The sequence below is a fragment of the Heterodontus francisci genome, chromosome 1, assembly GCF_036365525.1.
Source record: "Heterodontus francisci isolate sHetFra1 chromosome 1, sHetFra1.hap1, whole genome shotgun sequence".
In the NCBI taxonomy this organism is placed as follows: Eukaryota; Metazoa; Chordata; class Chondrichthyes; order Heterodontiformes; family Heterodontidae; genus Heterodontus; species Heterodontus francisci.
The window spans coordinates 4,161,831-4,189,533 of record NC_090371.1 but is presented as its reverse complement, the minus strand read 5'-3'; the positions used below and the strand labels follow the sequence as shown (position 1 = coordinate 4,189,533).

Here is a 27,703-nt window from a genome sequence, read left to right as displayed (position 1 = left end):
GACTGGTTTGTGTTTCTGGGAGTTTGACTGGTTTGTGTTTCTGGGAGTTTGACTGGTTTGTGTTTCTATGGGAGGTTTGACTGGTTTGTGTTTCTGGGAGGTTTGACTGGTTTGTGTTTCTGGGAGGTTTGACTGGTTTGTGTTTCTGGGAGGTTTGACTGGTTTGTGTTTCTGGGAGGTTTGACTGGTTTGTGTTTCTGGGAGGTTTGACTGATTTGTGTTTCTATGGGAGGTTTGACTGGTTTGTGTTTCTGGGAGGTTTGACTGGTTTGTGTTTCTGGGAGGTTTGACTGGTTTGTGTTTCTGGGAGGTTTGACTGGTTTGTGTTTCTGGGAGGTTTGACTGGTTTGTGTTTGTCCTGGGTCAGGGATCCTTCATTCCGGTGTTGGTTGTGTTCCGTTATGGAGAAGCCGCTGCAGATCCTCTGGATCCTCCTCGCTCTTTGCACTTTTCTCCCGTGTTCCGGGGCTCCCGGGGAGCATCCCGAGTCCCAGCACTTCACCCAGACCGGGACCGACAGCGGGAAGCAGCGGCAAAACACCGTCATGGGGACCGGGTCCGACCCCGAGCCTGAGCCAACACCGAGTCTGGAGCGAGACCCGAGGAGCACGGAACCGATCCCGATCCCGATCCCGAGAGAGAAACTTCTCAAAAACAGAGGTAATAAAAAACCGGGAGCAGAGACATTCCCGGGAAAGGGGGAGGGGGCGGATATCAATACTGGAAAAAAGGTGATATTAGTGCCGGGAGTGGGGGATATTAATCCTGGGAAAGGGGGGATATTAATCCCGGGAAAGGGGGATATTAATTCTGGGAAAGGGGAGATATTAATCTCTGGAAAGGGGGGATATTAATTCCGGGAAAGGGGGATATTAATCCCGGGAAAGGGGGATATTAATCCCGGGAAAGGGGGATATTAATCCTGGGAGTCGGAGATATTAATTCTGGGAAAGGGGAGATATTTAATCTCTGGAAAGGGGGGATATTAATCCCGGGAGTGGGGGATATTAATCCCGGGAGTGGGGGATATTAATCCCGGGAAAGGGGGATATTAATCCTGGGAGTCGGAGATATTAATTCTGGGAAAGGGGAGATATTAATCTCTGGAAAGGGGGGATATTAATCCCGGGAAAGGGGGATATTAATCCTGGGAGTCGGAAATATTAATTCTGGGAAAGGGGGGATATTAATCCTGGGAAAGGGGGATATTAATTCCGGGAGTGGGGGGATATTAATAAAAGACGAGCGTCTTTATGTGGCGTCTTTCACATTCACCAGACTTCTCAAAACACTTTACATACAATGAAGTACTTTTGAAGTGTAGTAACTGTCATAACCTAGAAAATGTCAATTTATGCACAACAAGATCCCACAAACAGCAATGTGATAATCACCAGGTAATCCGTTTTTGTGATGAGGATTGAAGGATAAATACCGGCCTGGACACTCTTCTTCGAAATAGTACCTGGGATGTTCTACATCCACCTGAGCAGGAAAAATGCCTGCCCTACTGATGGGGCCTCGGTTAAATAAATCATCTCTGACAGTGCGGCACTCCCTCAGTGCTGACCCTCCGACAGTGCGGCACTCCTTCAGTACTGACCCTCTGACAGTGTGGCACTCCCTCAGTGCTGACCCTCCGACAGTGTGGCACTCCCTCAGTGCTGACCCTCCGACGGTGCAGCACTTCCTCAGTACTGATCCGCCGACAGTGCGGCACTCCCTCAGTACTGACCCTCTGACAGTGTGGCACTCCCTCAGTGCTGACCCTCCAACGGTGCAGCACTTCCTCAGTACTGACCCGCCGACAGTGCGGCACTCCCTCAGTACTGACCCTCTGACAGTGTGGCACTCCCTCAGTGCTGACCCTCCAACGGTGCAGCACTTCCTCAGTACTGACCCGCCGACAGTGCGGCACTCCCTCAGTGCTGACCCTCCAACGGTGCAGCACTTCCTCAGTACTGACCCGCCGACAGTGCGGCACTCCCTCAGTGCTGACCCTCCAACGGTGCAGCACTTCCTCAGTACTGATCCGCCGACAGTGCGGTGCTCCCTCAGTACTGACCCTCCGACAGTGCGGCACTCCCTCAGTACTGTCTCTCTGATAGTGCAGCACTCCCTCAGTACTGAACTGATGTGTCAGCCTAGATTATTGTGCTCACGCCCTGTAATGGGCCTTGAAACCGTAACCTTGTGACTCAGAGGTGAGATTGCTACCCACTGAGACGGAGGACCGTAGGGATATTAATTCCGGGAATGGAGATATCATTTCAGGGAAGGTTGAATATTAAGCCTGTGATTGGGGTATTAATCTCAAGTAATTTCAGGAGTGCTGTATTATTCCTGGGCATAGGATATTAATCCTAAAACAGGAGATTAATCCCAGGAGTAGTGTATTGCTTCCAGGATTGGGGTATTATTCCTGTGAGCGGCTTCTTAATTCCGGGCATGGGGTATTATGCCTGGGGACTGGGGGCTATTAATCCCGGGAAGAGGGTATTAATTTCTTTTGCTGGATCTGCAGTAAACTATTTCTGTCTTGGCTAATTATTTGCATTAAAGTATCTTTTTATCAGGAGCAGCTGTATTGACTTGCTGGAATGCAATGTCAGGTATCGGCCAGAATCAGTGTGGTTGACTTGTGAGGACTTTCTGCATCTGCTGTCTTGCAGATGTCAGAAGTGTTTGGAACACTTCCACATGGCCAGTCATCTACTGGAAGCTTCCGACGATTAGTCCGGAAGGTTTACGGTTGCAGACACAGATGTGGATTGCATTGAAGCAGTCAGCAGAGCTGCTGAATACTCTGACACAGCACCACTTGGAACCTGAATTAATTTAGGACCAGTATCATTCGACACCCAATGAAATAGCCACCTTGGGGTTAGTGTTAGAAGAATGTTCATTACCTTGAAAACATGTCGAGAAGTGAGCAGCTCAAACTCCGAGAAATGTGAAAAAAAACACAGAATCCAGCTCCCAGTGAGAAACGCACAGCTCGAGAGAGAAACCGGCAAAAAACCCCCACCCCAACTTAGACACACACTGTACCCCATCCAAACACCCACATACACACTGTCCCCTATCCACCTCCCCACACACACTGTGCCCCATCCAACTCCCCCCCCCCACACACACACTGTACTCCATCCAACCCCCCAAGCACACAAAACCCCATCCAACTCCCCCAGAGACACAAAACCCCATCCAACTCCCCCACACGCACTGTACCGCATCCAACTCCCCCACACGCACTGTACTACATCCAACTCCCCCACACACACTGTACCCCATCCAACTCCCCCCACATACACACTGTACCCTATCCAACTCCCCCAATTGCACTGTCCTGCATCCAACTCCCCACACTCTGTATCCCATCCAACTGCCCACATACACTGTACCCCAGCAACTCCCCACGCTCTGTATCCCATCCAACTCCCCACACTCTGTATCCCATCCAACTCCCCACACTCAGTATCCTATCCAACTCCCCACATACACTGTACCCCAGCAACTCCCCACAGAAACTGTACCGCATCCAACTCCCCACACATATGCTGTACAACATTAAACAGCCCCATACAAACTGTACCCCATCCAACTGCCCCATACACACTGCACCCCACCCAACACCCCCACATACACTGTACAGTATCCAAATCCCCCACATACACACTGTAGCCCATCCAACTGCCAACTTACTCACACTGTACCCCATCCAACTCCCCCATACACACTGTACCCCATCCAACTCCCCCATACACACTGTACCCCATCCAACTCCCCCCACACAAACTGTACCTCATCCAACTCCTTCATACACACTGTACCCTATTCAATTCCCCATACACACTGTATCCCATCCAACTCCCTCACACACACTGTGCCCCATCCAGCTCCCCACCCCCCCACACACACACACACTATCATAATATGATAGAATTCTTCATCAAGATGGAGAGTGACATAGTTGATTCTGAAACAAGTGTACTGAATCTTAGTAAAGGAAACTACGAAAGTATGAGGTGCGAGTTGGCTATGATAGATTGGGAAACGTTACTTAAAGGGATGACGGTGGATAGACAATGGCAAACATTCAAAGAGTGCATGGATGAACTGCAACAATTGTTTATCTCTGTCCAGGGCAAAAGTAAAATGGGAAAAGTAGCCAAACCAGGGCTTACAAGGGAAATTAGAGATAGCATTAGACCCAAGGAAGAGGCATATGAATTTGCCAGGAAAAATAGCAGACCTGAGGATTGGGAGCAGTTTAGAATTCAGCAAAGGAGGACCAAAGGATTGATTAAGAAGGGAAAAATAGAGTACGAGGGCAAGTTTGTGGAGAACATAAAAACTGACTGGAAAAGTTTCTATAGGTATGTGAAGAGAAAAAGATTGGTGAAGACAAATGTAGGTCCCTTACAGTCAGAAACAGGAATTTATTATGGGGAACAAAGAAATGGCTGACCAACTAAATGCATACTTTGGTTCTGTCTTCACAAAGGAGGACACAAATATCATACCAGAAATGTTGGGGAACACATGGCTAAGTGAGAGAGAGGAACTGAAAGAAATCAGTATTAGTAGAGAAATGGTGTTGGGGAAATTGATGGGATTGAAGGCCGATAAATCCCCAGGGCCTGATGGTCTGCATCCCAGAGTATTTAAGGAAGTGGCCCTGAAAATAGTGGATGTATTGGTGGTCATCTTCCAAGATTCTATAGACTCTGGAACAGTTCCTGCAGATTGGAGGGTAGCTAATGTAACCCCACTATTTAAAAAGGGAGATAGAGAGAAAGCAGGGAATTATAGACCAGTCAGACTGACGTCAGTAGTGGGGAAAATTCTACAGTCCGTTATCAAAGATTTTATAGCAGAGCACTTGGAGAACAGTGGTAGAATCGGACAGAGTCAGCATGGATTTACGAAAGGGAAATCATGCTTGACAAATCTCCCAGAATTCTTCAAGGACATAACGAGTAGAGTTGATGAGGGGGAGCCAGTGGATGTGGTTTATTTGGACTTTCAGAAGGCTTTCGACAAAGTCCCACATAAGAGATTAGCGTGTAAAATTAAAGCACATGGGATTGGGGGTAGTGTATTGCGATGGATCGAAAATTGGTTGGCAGACAGGAAACAAAGAGTAGGGATAAATGGGTCTTTTTCTGAATGGCAAGCAGTGACTAGTGGGGTACCACAGGGATCGGTGCTAGGACCCCAGCTATTCACAATATACATTAACGATTTGGAGGAGGGAACTAAATGTAATATCTCCAAATTTACAGATGACACAAAACTGGGTGGGAGGATGAGTTGTGAGGAGGACGCAGAGAAACTTCAGGGTGATTTGGACAAGTTGAGTGAGTGGGCTAATGCATGGCAGATGCAGTATAATGTGGATAAATGTGAGGTTATCCACTTTGGTAGCAAAAACAGGAAGGCAGATTATTATCTGAATGGCTATAAACTGAGAGAGGGGAATATGCTGCGAGACCTGGGTGTTCTCGTACACCAGTCACTGAAGGTAAGCATGCAGGTGCAACAGGTAAATGGTATGTTGGCCTTCATAGCGATAGGATTCGTGTACAGGAGCAGGGATGTCTTGCTGCAATTATACAGGGCTTTGGTGAGGCCACACCTGGAATATTATGTGCAGTTTTGGTCTAGTTACCTGAGGAAGGATGTTCTTGCTATAGAGGGAGTGCAGTGAAGGTTTACCAGACTGATTCCTGGGATGGTGGGACTGACGTATGAGGAGAGATTGAGTCAGTCAGGATTATATTCGCTGGAGTTCAGAAGAGTGAGGGGGGATCTCGTAGAAACCTATACAATTCTAACAGGACTTGACAGGGTAGATGCAGGAAGGATGTTCCCGATGCTGGGGGAGTCCAGAACCAGGGGTCATAGTCTAAGGATACGGGGTAATCCTTTCAGGACTGAGATGAGGAGAAATTTCGTCACCCAGAGAGTGGTGAGCCTGTGGAATTCGCTACCACAGAAAGCAGTTGAGGCCAAAACATTGTACGTTTTCAAGAAGGAGTTAGATATAGCTCTTGGGTCTAAAGGGATCAAAGGGTATTGGGGGAAAGCGGGAACAGGTTACTGAGTTGGATGATGAGCCATGATCATAATGAATTGCAGAGCAGTCTCGAAGGGCCGAATGGCCTACACCTGCTCCTATTTTCTATGTTTCTACACTGTACCCCATCCAACTCCTCAACGCACCCTGTACCCCATCCAACTCCCTCATACACATTGTACGCCATCCAACTCCCCCCCCGCCCCATATACACTGTACCCCATCCAACACCCCAACCCACACCCTGTACCCCATCCAACTCCCGCATACACATTGTACGCCATCCAGCTTCTCACACTGTTCCCCATCCAATTCCCCCACACAAACAGTACACCATCCAACACTCCCAAACAATCACCTTGTACCCCATCCAACTCCCCCGCCCCACACAGACACTGTACCCCATTCAACTGCCCCACACACATTGTACCCCATCCAACTCCCCACACACATCCTGTACCCCATCCAACTCCCCCACACACATCCTGTACCTCATCCAACTCCCCGATACACACAGTACACCATCCAACTCTCCCAAACAAACACCTTGTACCCCTCCAACTCCCCCACACACACTGTACCCCATCCAACTCCCCCCACACACACTGTACCCCATCCAACTCCCCCCACACACACTGTACCCCATCCAACTCCCCCCACACACACTGTACCCCATCCAACTCCCTCCACACACACTGTACCCCATCCAACTCCCCCCACACACACTGTACCCCATCCAACTCCCCCCACACACACTGTACCCCATCCAACTCCCCCCACACACATTGTACCCCATCCAACACCCCCACACACACTGTACCCCATCCAACTCCCCCCACACACACTGTACCCCATCCAACTCCCCCCACACACACTGTACCCCATCCAACTCCCCCGCGCACCACATACACTGTACCCCATCCAACTCCCCCCACACACACTGTACCCCATCCAACTCCCCCCACACACACTGTACCCCATCCAACTCCCCCCACACACACTGTACCCCATCCAACTCCCCCCACACACACTGTACCTCATCCAACACCCCCATACTCACTGGACCCCATCCAACTCCCCCCACACACACTGTACCCCATCCAACTCCCCCCACACACACTGTACCCCATCCAACTCCCCCGCGCACCACATACACTGTACCCCATCCAACTCCCCCCACACACATTGTACCCCATCCAACACCCCCACACACACTGTACCCCATCCAACACCCCCACACACACTGTACCCCATCCAACTCCCCCCACACACACTGTACCCCATCCAACTCCCCCCACACACACTGTACCCCATCCAACACCCCCATACTCACTGTACCCCATCCAACTCCCCCCACACACACTGTACCGCATACAACTCCCCAAGACACACACTGTACCCCATCCAACTGCCTTGCCCTCCCCACACACTGCACCCCATCCAACCCACCCGCCCCCCAAACACTCTGTACCCCTCCACCTCCCCCATACACACAAATTGTAAACCATGCAATTCCCCCATACACACTATACCCCATTCAACTCTCAACACAGGCCCTGTACCTCATCCAACTCCCCCCATACACACTGTACCTCATCCAACTCCCCCACACACACTGTACCCCATCCAACTCCCCCACACACCCTGTACCCCATCCAACTCCCCCACACACACTGTACCTCATCCAACTCCCTCACACACACTGTACCCCATCCAACTCCCCCCACACACACTGTACCCCATCCAACGCCCCCCTCACACACTGTACCCCATCCAACTCCCCCCACACACACTGTGCCCCATCCAAATCCCCCATACACACTGTACCCCATCCAACACCCCCACGCACACTATACCTCATCCAACTCCTCCACACACACTGTACCCCATCCAACTCCCCCCACACACACTGTACCCCATCCAACGCCCCCCTCACACACTGTACCCCATCCAACTCCCCCCACACACACTGTGCCCCATCCAAATCCCCCATACACACTGTACCCCATCCAACACCCCCACGCACACTATACCTCATCCAACTCCTCCACACACGCTGTACCCCACCCAACTCCCCCATACACAATGTATCCCATCCAACTCCCCCATACACACTGAACCTCATCCAACTCCCCATACACACTGTACCCCATCCAACTCCCCCACACACAATGTACCCCATCCAACGCCCCCCACACACACTGTACCCCATCCAACTCCCCCCACACACACTGTGCCCCATCCAAATCCCCCATACACACTGTACCCCATCCAACTCCCCGATATACTCTGTACCCCTTCCAACTCCCCCATACACACTGTACACCATCCAACTCCCCGATACACTCTGTACCCCATCCTACTCCCCCATACACACTGTACCCCATCCAACACCCCCATACACACTGTACCCCATCCAACACCCCCATACACACTGTACCCCATCCAACACCCCCATACACACTGTACCCCATCCAACTCCCCCATACACACTGTACCCCATCCAACTCCCCGATACACTCTGTACCCCATCCAACTCCCCCACACACACTCTACACGATCCAACTCCCCCACACACACTGTACCCCATCCAACTCCCCCCATACACACTGTCCCCCATCCAACTCCCCCCATACACACTGTACCTAATCCAACTCCCCCCATACAAACTGCACCTCATCCAACTCCCCCACACACACTGTACCCCATCCAACTCCCCCACACACACTGTACCTCATCCAACTCCCCCCACACACACTGTACCTCATCCAACTCCCCAATACACACTGTACCCCATCCAACTCCCCCACACACACTGTACCCCATTCAACTCTCAACACAGGCCCTGTACCTCATCCAACATCCCCATACACACTGTACCCCATCCAACTCCCCCACACACACTGTACCTCATCCAACTCCCCGACACACCCTGTACCCCATCCAACTCTTCCCATACACACTGTACCCCATCCAACTCCCCCCATACACACTGTACCCCATCCAACTCCCCCCATACACACTGTACCCCATCCAACTCCCCCACACACACTGTACCTCATCCAACTCCCCCACACACACTGTTCCCCATCCAACCTCCCCACACACACTGTACCCCATCCAACTCCCCCCATACACACTGTACCCCATCCAACTCCCCCACACACACTGTACCTCATCCAACTCCCCCACACACACTGTACCTCATCCAACTCCCCCACGCACACTATACCTCATCCAACTCCTCCACACACGCTGTACCCCATCCAGCTCCCCCCATACACACTGTACCTCATCCAACTCCCCCCACACACACTGTACCTCATCCAACTCCCCCATGCACACTGTTCCCCATCCAACTCCCCCATACACACTGTACCCCATCCAACTCCCCCCACACACACTGTACCCCATCCAACTCCCCCCATACACACTGTACCCCATCCAACTCCCCCACACACACTGTACCTCATCCAACTCCCCCACACACACTGTACCCCATCCAACTCCCCCACACACACTGTACCCCATCCAACTTCCCAACACACACTGTACCCCATCCAACTCCCCCCATACACACTGTACCCCATCCAACTCCCCCACACACACTGTACCCCATCCAACTTCCCCACACACACTGTACCCCATCCAACTCCCCCCATACACACTGTACCCCATCCAACTCCCCCACACACACTGTACGTCATCCAACTCCCCCACACACACTGTACCCCATCCAACTTCCCCACACACACTTTACCCCATCCAACTTCCCCACACACACTTTACCCCATCCAACTCCCCCACACACACTGTACCTCATCTAACTCCCCCACACACACTGTACCTCATCCAACTCCCCCACGCACACTGTACCTCATCCAACTCCCCCACGCACACTATACCTCATCCAACTCCCCCCACACACACTGTACCCCATCCAGCTCCCCCCATACACACTGTTCCTCATCCAACTCCCCCCACACACACTGTACCCCATCCAACTCCCCCATACACACTGTACCCCATCCAACTCCCTCACACACACTGTACCCCATCCAACTCCCCCACACACACTGTACCCCATCCAACTCCCCCCACACACACTGCACCCCATCCAACTCCCCCCACACACACTGTGCCCCATCCAACTTCCCCACACACACTGTACCCCATCCAACTCCCCCCATACACACTGTACCCCATCCAACTCCCCCACACACACTGTACGTCATCCAACTCCCCCACACACACTGTACCCCATCCAACTTCCCCACACACACTTTACCCCATCCAACTTCCCCACACACACTTTACCCCATCCAACTCCCCCACACACACTGTACCTCATCTAACTCCCCCACACACACTGTACCTCATCCAACTCCCCCACGCACACTGTACCCCATCCAACTCTTCCCATACACACTGTACCCCATCCAACTCCCCCCATACACACTGTACCCCATCCAACTCCCCCCATACACACTGTACCCCATCCAACTCCCCCACACACACTGTACCTCATCCAACTCCCCCACACACACTGTTCCCCATCCAACCTCCCCACACACACTGTACCCCATCCAACTCCCCCACACACACTGTACCTCATCCAACTCCCCCACGCACACTATACCTCATCCAACTCCTCCACACACGCTGTACCCCATCCAGCTCCCCCCATACACACTGTACCTCATCCAACTCCCCCCACACACACTGTACCTCATCCAACTCCCCCATGCACACTGTACCCCATCCAACTCCCCCACACACACTGTACCCCATCCAACTCCCCCCACACACACTGTACCCCATCCAACTCCCCCCATACACACTGTACCCCATCCAACTCCCCCACACACACTGTACCCCATCCAACTCCCCCCACACACACTGCACCCCATCCAACTCCCCCCACACACACTGTGCCCCATCCAAATCCCCCATACACACTGTACCCCATCCAACTCCCCGATACACTCTGTACCCCATCCAACTCCCCCATACACACTGTACCCCATCCAACTCCCCGATACACTCTGTACCCCATCCTACTCCCCCATACACACTGTACCCCATCCAACACCCCCATACACACTGTATCCCATCCAACTCCCCCATACACACTGTACCCCATCCAACTCCCCCCACACACACTATACACGATCCAACTCCCCCACACACACTGTACCCCATCCAACTCCCCCACACACTGTTCCCCATCCAACTCCCCCCATACACACTGTACCTCATCCAACTCCCCCATACACACTGTACCCCTTCCAACTCCCCCCAAACACACTATACCCCATCCAACTCCCCCATACACACTGTACCCCATCCAACTCCCCCCATACACACTGTACCTCATCCAACTCCCCCATACACACTGTACCCCATCCAACTCCCCCACACACACTGTACCCCATCCAACTCCCCCCACACACACTGTACCCCATCCAACTCCCCCACACACACTGTACCCCATCCAACTCCCCCACACACACTGTACCCCATCCAACTCCCCCCATACACACTGTACCCCATCCAACTCCCCCACACACACTGTACCCCATCCAACTCCCCCACACACACTGTACCCCATCCAACTCCCCCCACACACACTGCACCCCATCCAACTCCCCCCACACACACTGTGCCCCATCCAACTTCCCCACACACACTGTACCCCATCCAACTCCCCCCATACACACTGTACCCCATCCAACTCCCCCACACACACTGTACGTCATCCAACTCCCCCACACACACTGTACCCCATCCAACTTCCCCACACACACTTTACCCCATCCAACTCCCCCACACACACTGTACCTCATCTAACTCCCCCACACACACTGTACCTCATCCAACTCCCCCACGCACACTGTACCCCATCCAACTCTTCCCATACACACTGGACCCCATCCAACTCCCCCCATACACACTGTACCCTATTCCAACTCCCCCCATACACACTGTACCCCATCCAACTCCCCCACACACACTGTACCTCATCCAACTCCCCCACACACACTGTTCCCCATCCAATCTCCCCACACACACTGTACCCCATCCAACTCCCCCACGCACACTGTACCCCATCCAACTCTTCCCATACACACTGGACCCCATCCAACTCCCCCCATACACACTGTACCCCATCCAACTCCCCCCATACACACTGTACCCCATCCAACTCCCCCACACACACTGTACCTCATCCAACTCCCCCACACACACTGTACCCCATCCAGCTCCCCCCATACACACTGTACCTCATCCAACTCCCCCCACACACACTGTACCTCATCCAACTCCCCCATGCACACTGTACCCCATCCAACTCCCCCATACACACTGTACCCCATCCAACTCCCCCCACACACACTGTACCCCATCCAACTCCCCCCATACACACTGTACCCCATCCAACTCCCCCACACACTGTTCCCCATCCAACTCCCCCCATACACACTGTACCTCATCCAACTCCCCCATACACACTGTACCCCTTCCAACTCCCCCCAAACACACTATACCCCATCCAACTCCCCCATACACACTGTACCCCATCCAACTCCCCCCATACACACTGTACCTCATCCAACTCCCCCATACACACTGTACCCCATCCAACTCCCCCACACACACTGTACCCCATCCAACTCCCCCCACACACACTGTACCCCATCCAACTCCCCCACACACACTGTACCCCATCCAACTCCCCCACACACACTGTACCCCATCCAACTCCCCCCATACACACTGTACCCCATCCAACTCCCCCACACACACTGTACCCCATCCAACTCCCCCACACACACTGTACCCCATCCAACTCCCCCCACACACACTGCACCCCATCCAACTCCCCCCACACACACTGTGCCCCATCCAACTTCCCCACACACACTGTACCCCATCCAACTCCCCCCATACACACTGTACCCCATCCAACTCCCCCACACACACTGTACGTCATCCAACTCCCCCACACACACTGTACCCCATCCAACTTCCCCACACACACTTTACCCCATCCAACTCCCCCACACACACTGTACCTCATCTAACTCCCCCACACACACTGTACCTCATCCAACTCCCCCACGCACACTGTACCCCATCCAACTCTTCCCATACACACTGGACCCCATCCAACTCCCCCCATACACACTGTACCCTATTCCAACTCCCCCCATACACACTGTACCCCATCCAACTCCCCCACACACACTGTACCTCATCCAACTCCCCCACACACACTGTTCCCCATCCAATCTCCCCACACACACTGTACCCCATCCAACTCCCCCACGCACACTGTACCCCATCCAACTCTTCCCATACACACTGGACCCCATCCAACTCCCCCCATACACACTGTACCCCATCCAACTCCCCCCATACACACTGTACCCCATCCAACTCCCCCACACACACTGTACCTCATCCAACTCCCCCACACACACTGTACCCCATCCAGCTCCCCCCATACACACTGTACCTCATCCAACTCCCCCCACACACACTGTACCTCATCCAACTCCCCCATGCACACTGTACCCCATCCAACTCCCCCATACACACTGTACCCCATCCAACTCCCCCCACACACACTGTACCCCATCCAACTCCCCCCATACACACTGTACCCCATCCAACTCCCCCACACACACTGTACCTCATCCAACTCCCCCACACACACTGTACCCCATCCAACTCCCCCACACACACTGTACCCCATCCAACTTCCCCACACACACTGTACCCCATCCAACTCCCCCCATACACACTGTACCCCATCCAACTCCCCCACACACACTGTACCCCATCCAACTTCCCCACACACACTGTACCCCATCCAACTCCCCCCATACACACTGTACCCCATCCAACTCCCCCACACACACTGTACGTCATCCAACTCCCCCACACACACTGTACCCCATCCAACTTCCCCACACACACTTTACCCCATCCAACTCCCCCACACACACTGTACCTCATCTAACTCCCCCACACACACTGTACCTCATCCAACTCCCCCACGCACACTGTACCTCATCCAACTCCCACACGCACACTATACCTCATCCAACTCCCCCCACACACACTGTACCCCATCCAGCTCCCCCCATACACACTGTACCTCATCCAACTCCCCCCACACACACTGTACCCCATCCAACTCCCCCATACACACTGTACCCCATCCAACTCCCTCACACACACTGTACCCCATCCAACTCCCCCACACACACTGTACCCCATCCAACTCCCCCCACACACACTGCACCCCATCCAACTCCCCCCACACACACTGTGCCCCATCCAAATCCCCCATACACACTGTACCCCATCCAGCTCCCCGATCCACTCTGTACCCCATCCAACTCCCCCATACACACTGTACCCCATCCAACTCCCCGATACACTCTGTACCCCATCCTACTCCCCCATACACACTGTACCCCATCCAACACCCCCATACACACTGTACCCCATCCAACTCCCCCCACACACACTATACACGATCCAACTCCCCCACACACACTATACACGATCCAACTCCCCCACACACACTGTACCCCATCCAACTCCCCCACACACTGTTCCCCATCCAACTCCCCCCATACACACTGTAGCTCATCCAACTCCCCCATACACACTGTACCCCTTCCAACTCCCCCCAAACACACTATACCCCATCGAACTCCCCCATACACACTGTACCCCATCCAACTCCCCCCATACACACTGTACCTCATCCAACTCCCCCATACACACTGTACCCCATCCAACTCCCCCACACACACTGTACCCCATCCAACTCCCCCCACACACACTGTACCCCATCCAACTCCCCCACACACACTGTACCCCATCCAACTCCCCCCACACACACTGTACCCCATCCAACTCCCCCACACACACTGTACCTCATCCAACTCCCCCATACACACTGTACCCCATCTAACTCCCCTCACACACACTGTACCCCATCCAACTCCCCCACACACACTGTACCCCATCCCACTCCCCCCACACACACTGTACCCCATCCAACACCCCCACACACACTGTACCCCATCCACCTCCCCCCACACACACTGTACCCCATCCAACTCCCCCCCACACACTGTACCCCATCCAACTCCCCAATACACACTGTACCTCATCCAACAACCCCCACACACACTGTACCCCATCCAACACCCCCACACACACTGTACCCCATCCAACACCCCCACACACACTGTACCCCATCCAACTCCCCCCACACACACTGTACCCCATCCAACTCCCCCACACACACTGTACCCCATCCAACTCCCCCACACACACAGTACCTCATCCAACTCCCCCACACACACTGTACCTCATCCAACTCCCCCCACACACACTGTACCCCATCCAACTCCCCAATACACACTGTACCCCATCCAACTCCCCCACACACACTGTACCACATCCAATCCCCCACACACACTGTACCCCATCCAACTCCCCCCACACACATTGTACCCCATCCAACTCCCCCATGCACACTGTACATCATCCAACTCCCCCCACTCACATTGTACCTCATCCAACTCTCCCCCACACACTGTTCCCCATCCAACTCCCCCCATACACACTGTACCTCATCCAACTCCCCCATACACACTGTACCCCTTCCAACTCCCCCCAAACACACTATACCCCATCCAACTCCCCCCATACACACTGTACCCCATCCAACTCCCTCACACACACTGTACCCCATCCAACTCCCCCACACACACTGTACCCCATCCAACTCCCCCCACACACACTGCACCCCATCCAACTCCCCCCACACACACTGTGCCCCATCCAAATCCCCCATACACACTGTACCCCTTCCAACTCCCCGATCCACTCTGTACCCCATCCAACTCCCCCATACACACTGTACCCCATCCAACTCCCCGATACACTCTGTACCCCATCCTACTCCCCCATACACACTGTACCCCATCCAACACCCCCATACACACTGTATCCCATCCAACTCCCCCATACACACTGTACCCCATCCAACTCCCCCCACACACACTATACACGATCCAACTCCCCCACACACACTATACACGATCCAACTCCCCCACACACACTGTACCCCATCCAACTCCCCCACACACTGTTCCCCATCCAACTCCCCCCATACACACTGTAGCTCATCCAACTCCCCCATACACACTGTACCCCTTCCAACTCCCCCCAAACACACTATACCCCATCGAACTCCCCCATACACACTGTACCCCATCCAACTCCCCCCATACACACTGTACCTCATCCAACTCCCCCATACACACTGTACCCCATCCAACTCCCCCACACACACTGTACCCCATCCAACTCCCCCCACACACACTGTACCCCATCCAACTCCCCCACACACACTGTACCCCATCCAACTCCCCCCACACACACTGTACCCCATCCAACTCCCCCACACACACTGTACCTCATCCAACTCCCCCATACACACTGTACCCCATCTAACTCCCCTCACACACACTGTACCCCATCCAACTCCCCCACACACACTGTACCCCATCCCACTCCCCCCACACACACTGTACCCCATCCAACACCCCCACACACACTGTACCCCATCCACCTCCCCCCACACACACTGTACCCCATCCAACTCCCCCCCACACACTGTACCCCATCCAACTCCCCAATACACACTGTACCTCATCCAACAACCCCCACACACACTGTACCCCATCCAACACCCCCACACACACTGTACCCCATCCAACACCCCCACACACACTGTACCCCATCCAACTCCCCCCACACACACTGTACCCCATCCAACTCCCCCACACACACTGTACCCCATCCAACTCCCCCACACACACTGTACCTCATCCAACTCCCCCACACACACTGTACCTCATCCAACTCCCCCCACACACACTGTACCCCATCCAACTCCCCAATACACACTGTACCCCATCCAACTCCCCCACACACACTGTACCACATCCAATCCCCCACACACACTGTACCCCATCCAACTCCCCCCACACACATTGTACCCCATCCAACTCCCCCATGCACACTGTACATCATCCAACTCCCCCCACTCACATTGTACCTCATCCAACTCTCCCCCACACACTGTTCCCCATCCAACTCCCCCCATACACACTGTACCTCATCCAACTCCCCCATACACACTGTACCCCTTCCAACTCCCCCCAAACACACTATACCCCATCCAACTCCCCCCATACACACTGTACCCCATCCAACTCCCCCCATACACACTGTACCTCATCCAACTCCCCCATACACACTGTACCCCATCCAACTCCCCCACACACACTGTACCCCATCCAACTCCCCCCACACACACTGTACCCCATCCAACTCCCCCACACACACTGTACCCCATCCAACTCCCCCCATACACACTGTACCCCATCCAACTCCCCCACACACACTGTACCCCATCCAACTCCCCCCATACACACTTTACCCCATCCAACTCCCCCACACACACTGTACCCCATCCAACTCCCCCACACACACTGTACCTCATCCAACTCCCCCATACACACTGTACCTCATCCAACTCCCCCATACACACTGTACCCCATCTAACTCCCCTCACACACACTGTACCCCATCCAACTCCCCCACACACACTGTACCCCATCCCACTCCCCCCACACACACTGTACCCCATTCAACACCCCCACACACACTGTACCCCATCCACCTCCCCCCACACACACTGTACCCCATCCAACTCCCCCCACACACACTGTACCCCATCCAACTCCCCCCACACACACTGTACCCCATCCAACTCCCCAATACACACTGTACCCCATCCAACTCCCCCACACACACTGTACCACATCCAATCCCCCACACACACTGTACCCCATCCAACTCCCCCCACACACATTGTACCCCATCCAACTCCCCCATGCACACTGTACATCATCCAACTCCCCCCACGCACATTGTACCTCATCCAACTCTCCCACACACACTGTACCCCATCCAACTCCCCCATACACACTGTACCTCATCCAACTCCCCCATACACACTGTACCCCATCCAACTCCCCCCACACACACTGTACCTCATCCAACTCCCCCCATACACACTGTACCCCATCCAACTCCCCCCACACACACTGTACCTCATCCAACTCCCCCCATACACACTGTACCCCATCCAACTCCCCAATACACACTGTACCACATCCAACTCCCCAATACACACTGTACCCCATCCAACTCCCCCACACACACTGTCCCCCATCCAACTCCCCCAAACACACTGTACCCCATCCAACTCCCCAATACACACTGTACCCCATCCAACTCCCCAATACACACTGTACCTCATCCAACTCCCCCCACACACACTGTACCCCATCCAACACCCCCACACACACTGTACCCCATCCAACTCCCCAATACACACTGTACCCCATCCAACACCCCCACACACACTGTACCCCATCCAACTCCCCCACACACACTGTACCCCATCGAACTCCCCAATACACACTGTACCCCATCCAACTCCCCAATACACACTGTACCTCATCCAACTCCCCCACACACACTGTACCCCATCCAACACCCCCACACACACTGTACCCCGTCCAACTCCCCAGTACACACTGTACCCCGTCCAACTCCCCAATACACACTGTACCCCATCCAACTCTCCCCACACACACTGTACCCCATCCAACTCCCCAATACATACTGTACCGCATCCAATTCCCCAAGACACACTGTACCTCATCCAACTCCCCCCACACACACTGTACCCCATCCAACTCCCCCACACACACTGTACCCCATCCAACTCCCCAATACATACTGTACCCCATCCAACTCCCCCCACACACACTGTGCCCCATCCAACTCCCCAATACACACTGTACCCCATCCAACTCCCCCACACACACTGTACCCCATCCAACACCCCCACACACACTGTACCCCATCCAACTCCCTAATACACACTGTACCCCATCCAACTCCCCCACACACACTGTACCCCATCCAACACCCCCACACACGCTGTACCCCATCCAACTCCCCAATAAACACTGTACCCGATCCAACTCCCCCACACACACTGTACCCCATCCAACACGCCCGCACAGACTGTACCCAATCCAACTCTCCCCACACACACTGTACCTCATCCAACTCCCCCACACACACTGTACCTCATCCGACTCCCCCCACACACACTGTACCCCATCCAACACCCCCACACACACTGTACCTTATCCAACTCCCGAATACACACTGTACGCCATCCAACTCCCCAATACACACTGTACCCCATCCAACTCCCCCACACACACTGTACCCCATCCAACACCCTAACACACACTGTGTACCATTCAACTCCCCAATACACACTGTACCCCATCAAAATCCCCAATACACACTGTACCCCATCCAACTCCCCAATACACACTGTACCCCATCCAACTCTGCAATACACACTTTACCTCATCCAACTCCCCCATACACACTGTACCCCATCCAACTCTCCCCACACACACTGTACCCCATCCAACTCCCCAATACACACTTCACCTCATCCAACTCCCCCATACACACTGTACCCCATCCAACTCTCCCCACACACACTGTACCCCATCCAACTCCCCAATACACACTGTACCTCATCCAACTCCCCCATACACACTCTACCCCATCCAACTCGCCCCACACACACTGTACCCCATCCAACTCTCCCCACACTCGCTGTCCCCCATCCAACACCCCAATACACACTGTACCCCATCCAACTCCCCCCACACACACTGTACCCCATCCAACTCCCCAATACACACTGTACCCCATCCAACTCCCCCCACACACACTGTACCCAATCCAACTCCCCAATACACACTGTACCCCATCCAACTCCGCCCACACACACTGTACCTCATCCAACTCCTGCCACACACACTGTACCCCATCCAACACCCCCACACACACTGTACCCCATCCAACTCCCCCCACAGACACTGTACCCCATCCAACTCCCCCACACACACTGTACCCCATCCAACTCCCCAATACACACTGTACCTCATCCAACTCCCCCCACACACACTGTACCCCATCCAACACCCCCACACACACTCTACCCCATCCAACTCCCCCCACACACACTGTACCCCATCCAACTCCCCCACACACACTGTACCCCATCCAACTCCGCAATACACACTGTACCCCATCCAACTCCCCCACACACACTGTACCCCATCCAACTCCCCCACACACACTACCTCATCCAACTCCCCCACACACACTGTACCTCATCCAACTCCCCCCACACACACTGTACCCCATCCAACTCCCCAATACACACTGTACCCCATCCAACTCCCCCACACACACTGTACCACATCCAAATCCCCCACACACACTGTACCCCATCCAACTCCCCCACACACACTGTACCCCATCCAACTCCCCCATACACACTGTACCCCATCCAACTCCCCAATACACACTGTACCACATCCAACTCCCCAATACACACTGTACCCCATCCAACTCCCCCACACACACTGTACCCCATCCAACTCCCCCATACACACTGTACCCCATCCAACTCCCCAATACACACTGTACCCCATCCAACTCCCCAATACACACTGTACCCCATCCAACTCCCCAATACACACTGTACCCCATCCAACTCCCCCCACACACACTGTACCCCATCCAACACCCCCACACACACTGTACCCCATCCAACTCCCCAATACACACTGTACCCCATCCAACTCCCCCATACACACTGTACCTCATCCAACTCCCCCACTCACACTGTACCCCATCCAACTCCCCAATACACACTGTACCCAATCCAACTCCCCAATACACACTGTACCCCATCCAACTCCCCCACACACACTGTACCCCATCCAACTCCCCCACACACACTGTACCCCATCCAACTCCCCAATTCACACTGTACCCCATCCAACTCCCCAATACACACTGTACCCCATCCAACTCCCCCACACACACTGTACCCCATCCAACACCTCCACACACACTGTACCCCATCCAAATCTCCCCACACACACTGTACCTCATCCAACTCCCCCACACACACTGTACCTCATCCAACTCCCCCCACACACACTGTACCCCATCCAACACCCCCACACACACTGTACCTCATCCAACTCCCCCACACACACTGTACCCCATCCAACTCCCCCATACACACTATACCCCATCCAACTCTCCCCACACACACTGTACCCCATCCAACTCCCCAATACACACTGTACCCCATCCAACTCCCCCCACACACACTGTACCCCATCCAACTCCCCAATACACACTGTACCCCATCCAACTCCCCCCACACACACTGTACCCCATCCAACTCCCCAATACACACTGTACCCCATCCAACTCCCCAATACACACTGTACCCCATCCAACTCCCCCACACACACTGTACCCCATTCAACACCCCCACACACACTGTACCCCATCCAACTCCCTAATACACACTGTACCCCATCCAACTCCCCCACACACACTGTACCCCATCCAACACCCCCACACACACTGTACCCTAGCCAACTCCCCAATAAACACTGTACCCCATCCAACTCCCCCACACACACTGTACCCCATCCAACACCCCCACACACACTGTACCCCATCCAACTCTCCCCACACACACTGTACCTCATCCAACTCCCCCACACACACTGTACCTCATCCGACTCCCCCCACACACACTGTACCCCATCCAACACCCTAACACACACTGTACCCCATCCAACTCCCCAATACACACTGTACGCCATCCAACTCCCCAATACACACTGTACCCCATCCAACTCCCCCACACACACTGTACCCCATCCAACACCCCCACACACACTGTACCCCATCCAACACCCCCACACACACTGTACCCCATCCAACTCCCCAATACACACTGTACCCCATCCAACTCCCCAATACACACTGTACCCCATCCAACTCCCCAATACACACTGTACCCTATCCAACTCCCCAATACACACTTTACCTCATCCAACTCCCCCATACACACTGTACCCCATCCAACTCTCCCCACACACACTGTACCCAATCCAACTCCCCAATACACACTTCACCTCATCCAACTCCCCCATACACACTGTACCCCATCCGACTCTCCCCACACACACTGTACCCCATCCAACTCCCCAATACACACTGTACCTCATCCAACTCCCCCATACACACTGTACCCCATCCAACTCGCCCCACACACACTGTACCCCATCCAACTCTCCCCACACACGCTGTACCCCATCCAACTCCCCAATACACACTGTACCCCATCCAACTCCCCCCACACACACTATACCCCATCCAACTCCCCAATACACACTGTACCCCATCCAACTCCCCCCACATACACTGTACCCCATCAAACTCCCCAATACACACTGTACCCCATCCAACTCCGCCCACACACACTGTACCTCATCCAACTCCCCCCACACACACTGTACCCCATCCAACACCCCCACACACACTGTACCCCATCCAACTCCCCCCACAGACACTGTACCCCATCCAACTCCCCCACACACACTGTACCCCATCCAACTCCCCAATACACACTGTACCTCATCCAACTCCCCCCACACACACTGTACCCCATCCAACACCCCCACACACACTGTACCCCATCCAACTCCCCCCACACACACTGTACCCCATCCAACTCCCCCACACACACTGTACCCCATCCAACTCCCCAATACACACTGTACCCCATCCAACTCCCCCACACACACTGTACCCCATCCAACTCCCCCACACACACTGTACCTCATCCAACTCCCCCACACACACTGTACCTCATCCAACTCCCCCCACACACACTGTACCCCATCCAACTCCCCAATACACACTGTACCCCATCCAACCCCCCCACACACACTGTACCACATCCAAATCCCCCACACACACTGTACCCCATCCAACTCCCCCACACACACTGTACCCCATCCAACTCCCCCATACACACTGTACCCCATCCAACTCCCCAATACACACTGTACCACATCCAACTCCCCAATACACACTGTACCCCATCCAACTCCCCCACACACACTGTACCCCATCCAACTCCCCCATACACACTGTACCCCATCCAACTCCCCAATACACACTGTACCTCATCCATCTCCCCCCACACACACTGTACCCCATCCAACACCCCCACACACACTGTACCCCATCCAACTCCCCAATACACACTGTACCCCATCCAACTCCCCCATACACACTGTACCTCATCCAACTCCCCCACACACACTGTACCCCATCCAACTCCCCAATACACACTGTACCCCATCCAACTCCCCAATACACACTGTACCCCATCCAACTCCCCAATACACACTGTACCCCATCCAACTCCCCAATACACACTGTACCCCATCCAACTCCCCCACACACACTGTACCCCATCCAACACCCCCACACACACTGTACCCCATCCAACTCCCCAATTCACACTGTACCCCATCCAACTCCCCAATACACACTGTACCCCATCCAACTCCCCCACACACACTGTACCCCATCCAACACCTCCACACACACTGTACCCCATCCAACTCTCCCCACACACACTGTACCTCATCCAACTCCCCCACACACACTGTACCTCATCCAACTCCCCCCACACACACTGTACCCCATCCAACACCCCCACACACACTGTACCTCATCCAACTCCCCCACACACACTGTACCCCATCCAACTCCCCCATACACACTGTACCCCATCCAACTCTCCCCACACACACTGTACCCCATCCAACTCCCCAATACACACTGTACCCCATCCAATTCCCCCCACACACACTGTACCCCATCCAACTCCCCAATACACACTGTACCCCATCCAACTCCCCCCACACACACTGTACCCCATCCAACTCCCCAATACACACTGTACCCCATCCAACTCCCCCCACACACACTGTACATCATACAACTCCCCCCACACACACTGTACCCCATCCAACACCCCCACGCACACTGTACCCCATCCAACTCCCCCCGCACACACTGTACCCCATCCAACTCCCCCACACACACTGTACCCCATCCAACTCCCCAATACACACTGTACCTCATCCAACTCCCCCCACACACACTGTACCCCATCCAACACCCCCACATACACTGTACCCCATCCAACTCCCCCCACACACACTGTACCCCACCAACTCCCCCACACACACTGTACCCCATCCAACTCCCCAATACACACTGTACCACATCCAACTCCCCAATACACACTGTACCCCATCCAACTCCCCCACACACACTGTACCCCATCCAACTCCCCCATACACACTGTACCCCATCCAACTCCCCAATACACACTGTACCCCATCCAACTCCCCAATACACACTGTACCTCATCCAACTCCCCCCACACACACTGTACCCCATCCAACACCCCCACACACACTGTACTCCATCCAACTCCCCAATACACACTGTACCCCATCCAACTCCCCCATACACACTGTACCTCATCCAACTCCCCCACACACACTGTACCCCATCCAACTCCCCAATACACACTGTACCCCATCCAACTCCCCAATACACACTGTACCCCATCCAACTCCCCAATACACACTGTACCCCATCCATCTCCCCCACACACACTGTACCCCATCCAACACCCCCACACACACTGTACCCCATCCAACTCCCCAATTCACACTGTACCCCATCCAACTCCCCAATACACACTGTACCCCATCCAACTCCCCCACACACACTGTACCCCATCCAACTCCCCCACACACACTGTACCCCATCCAACACCTCCACACACACTGTACCCCATCCAACTCTCCCCACACACACTGTACCTCATCCAACTCCCCCACACACACTGTACCTCATCCAACTCCCCCCACACACACTGTACCCCATCCAACACCCCCACACACACTGTACCTCATCCAACTCCCCCACACACACTGTACCCCATCCAACTCCCCAATACACACTGTACCCCATCCAACTCCCCCCACACACACTGTACCCCATCCAACTCCCCAATACACACTGTACCCCATCCAACTCCCCCCACACACACTGTACCCCATCCAACTCCCCAATACACACTGTACCCCATCCAACTCCCCCCACACACACTGTACATCATACAACTCCCCCCACACACACTGTACCCCATCCAACACCCGCACGCACACTGTACCCCATCCAACTCCCCAATACACACTGTACCCCATCCAACTCCCCAATACACACTGTACCCCATCCAACTCCCCCACACACACTGTACCCCATCCAACTCCCTAATACACACTGTACCCCATCCAACTCCCCCACAAACACTGTACCCCATCCAACACCCCCACACACACTGTACCCCATCTAACTCCCCAATAAACACTGTACCCCATCCAACTCCCCCACACACACTGTACCCCATCCAACACCCCCACACACACTGTACCCCATCCAACTCTCCCCACACACACTGTACCTCATCCAACTCCCCCACACACACTGTACCTCATCCGACTCCCCCCACACACACTGTACCCCATCCAACACCCCCACACACACTGTACCCCATCCAGCTCCCCAATACACACTGTACGCCATCCAACTCCCCAATACACACTGTACCCCATCCAACTCCCCCACACACACTGTACCCCATCCAACACCCCCACACACACTGTACCCCATCCAACACCCCCACACACACTGTACCCCATCCAACTCCCCAATACACACTGTACCCCATCCAACTCCCCAATACACACTGTACCCCATCCAACTCCCCAATACACACTTTACCTCATCCAACTCCCCCATACACACTGTACCCCATCCAACTCTCCCCACACACACTGTACCCCATCCAACTCCCCAATACACCCTTCACCTCATCCAACTCCCCCATACACACTGTACCCCATCCAACTCTCCCCACACACACTGTACGCCATCCAACTCCCCAATACACACTGTACCTCATCCAACTCCCCCATACACACTGTACCCCATCCAACTCGCCCCACACACACTGTACCCCATCCAACTCTCCCCACACACGCTGTACCCCATCCAACTCCCCAATACACACTGTACCCCATCCAACTCCCCCCACACACACTATACCCCATCCAACTCCCCAATACACACTGTACCCCATCCAACTCCCCCCACATACACTGTACCCCATCCAACTCCCCAATACACACTGTACCCCATCCAACTCCGCCCACACACACTGTACCTCATCCAACTCCCCCCACACACACTGTACCCCATCCAACACCCCATCACACACTGTACCCCATCCAACTCCCCCCACAGACACTGTACCCCATCCAACTCCCCCACACACACTGTACCCCATCCAACTCCCCAATACACACTGTACCTCATCCAACTCCCCCCACACACACTGTACCCCATCCAACACCCCCACACACACTGTTCCCCATCCAACTCCCCCCACACACACTGTACCCCATCCAACTCCCCCACACACACTGTACCCCATCCAACTCCCCAATACACACTGTACCCCATCCAACTCCCCCACACACACTGTACCCCATCCAACTCCCCCACACACACTGTACCTCATCCAACTCTCCCACACACACTGTACCTCATCCAACTCCCCCCACACACACTGTACCCCATCCAACTCCCCAATACACACTGTACCCCATCCAACTCCCCCACACACACTGTACCACATCCAAATCCCCCACACACACTGTACCCCATCCAACTCCCCCACACACACTGTACCCCATCCAACTCCCCAATACACACTGTACCACATCCAACTCCCCAATACACACTGTACCCCATCCAACTCCCCCACACACACTGTACCCCATCCAACTCCCCCATACACACTGTACCCCATCCAACTCCCCAATACGCACTGTACCCCATTCAACTCCCCAATACACACTGTACCTCATCCATCTCCCCCCACACACACTGTACCCCATCCAACACCCCCACACACACTGTACCCCAGCCAACTCCCCAATACACACTGTACCCCATCCAACTCCCCCATACACACTGTACCTCATCCAACTCCCCCACACACACTGTACCCCATCCAACTCCCCAATACACACTGTACCCCATCCAACTCCCCAATACACACTGTACCCCATCCAACTCCCCCACACACACTGTACCCCATCCAACACCCCCACACACACTGTACCCCATCCAACTCCCCAATTCACACTGTACCCCATCCAACTCCCCAATACACACTGTACCCCATCCAACTCCCCCACACACACTGTACCCCATCCAACACCTCCACACACACTGTACCCCATCCAACTCTCCCCACACACACTGTACCTCATCCAACTCCCCCACACACACTGTACCTCATCCAACTCCCCCCACTCACACTGTACCCCATCCAACACCCCCACACACACTGTACCTCATCCAACTCCCCCACACACACTGTAC

The 27,703-nt window shown here is 54.2% G+C and overlaps 1 protein-coding gene across 1 annotated transcript in view; it reads left to right on the top strand.

Moving 5' to 3' along the window:
* The first annotated feature begins 337 nt into the window (after positions 1–337).
* Positions 338–27,703, top strand: part of LOC137376373 (probable carboxypeptidase X1) — a 97,150-nt gene continuing 69,784 nt past the window's right edge. The window contains exon 1 of the mRNA XM_068044807.1: positions 338–660. Within this exon, the coding sequence (XP_067900908.1) occupies positions 402–660 (259 nt within the window). The 5' untranslated portion in view covers positions 338–401. The remainder of the gene's footprint in view (positions 661–27,703) is intronic.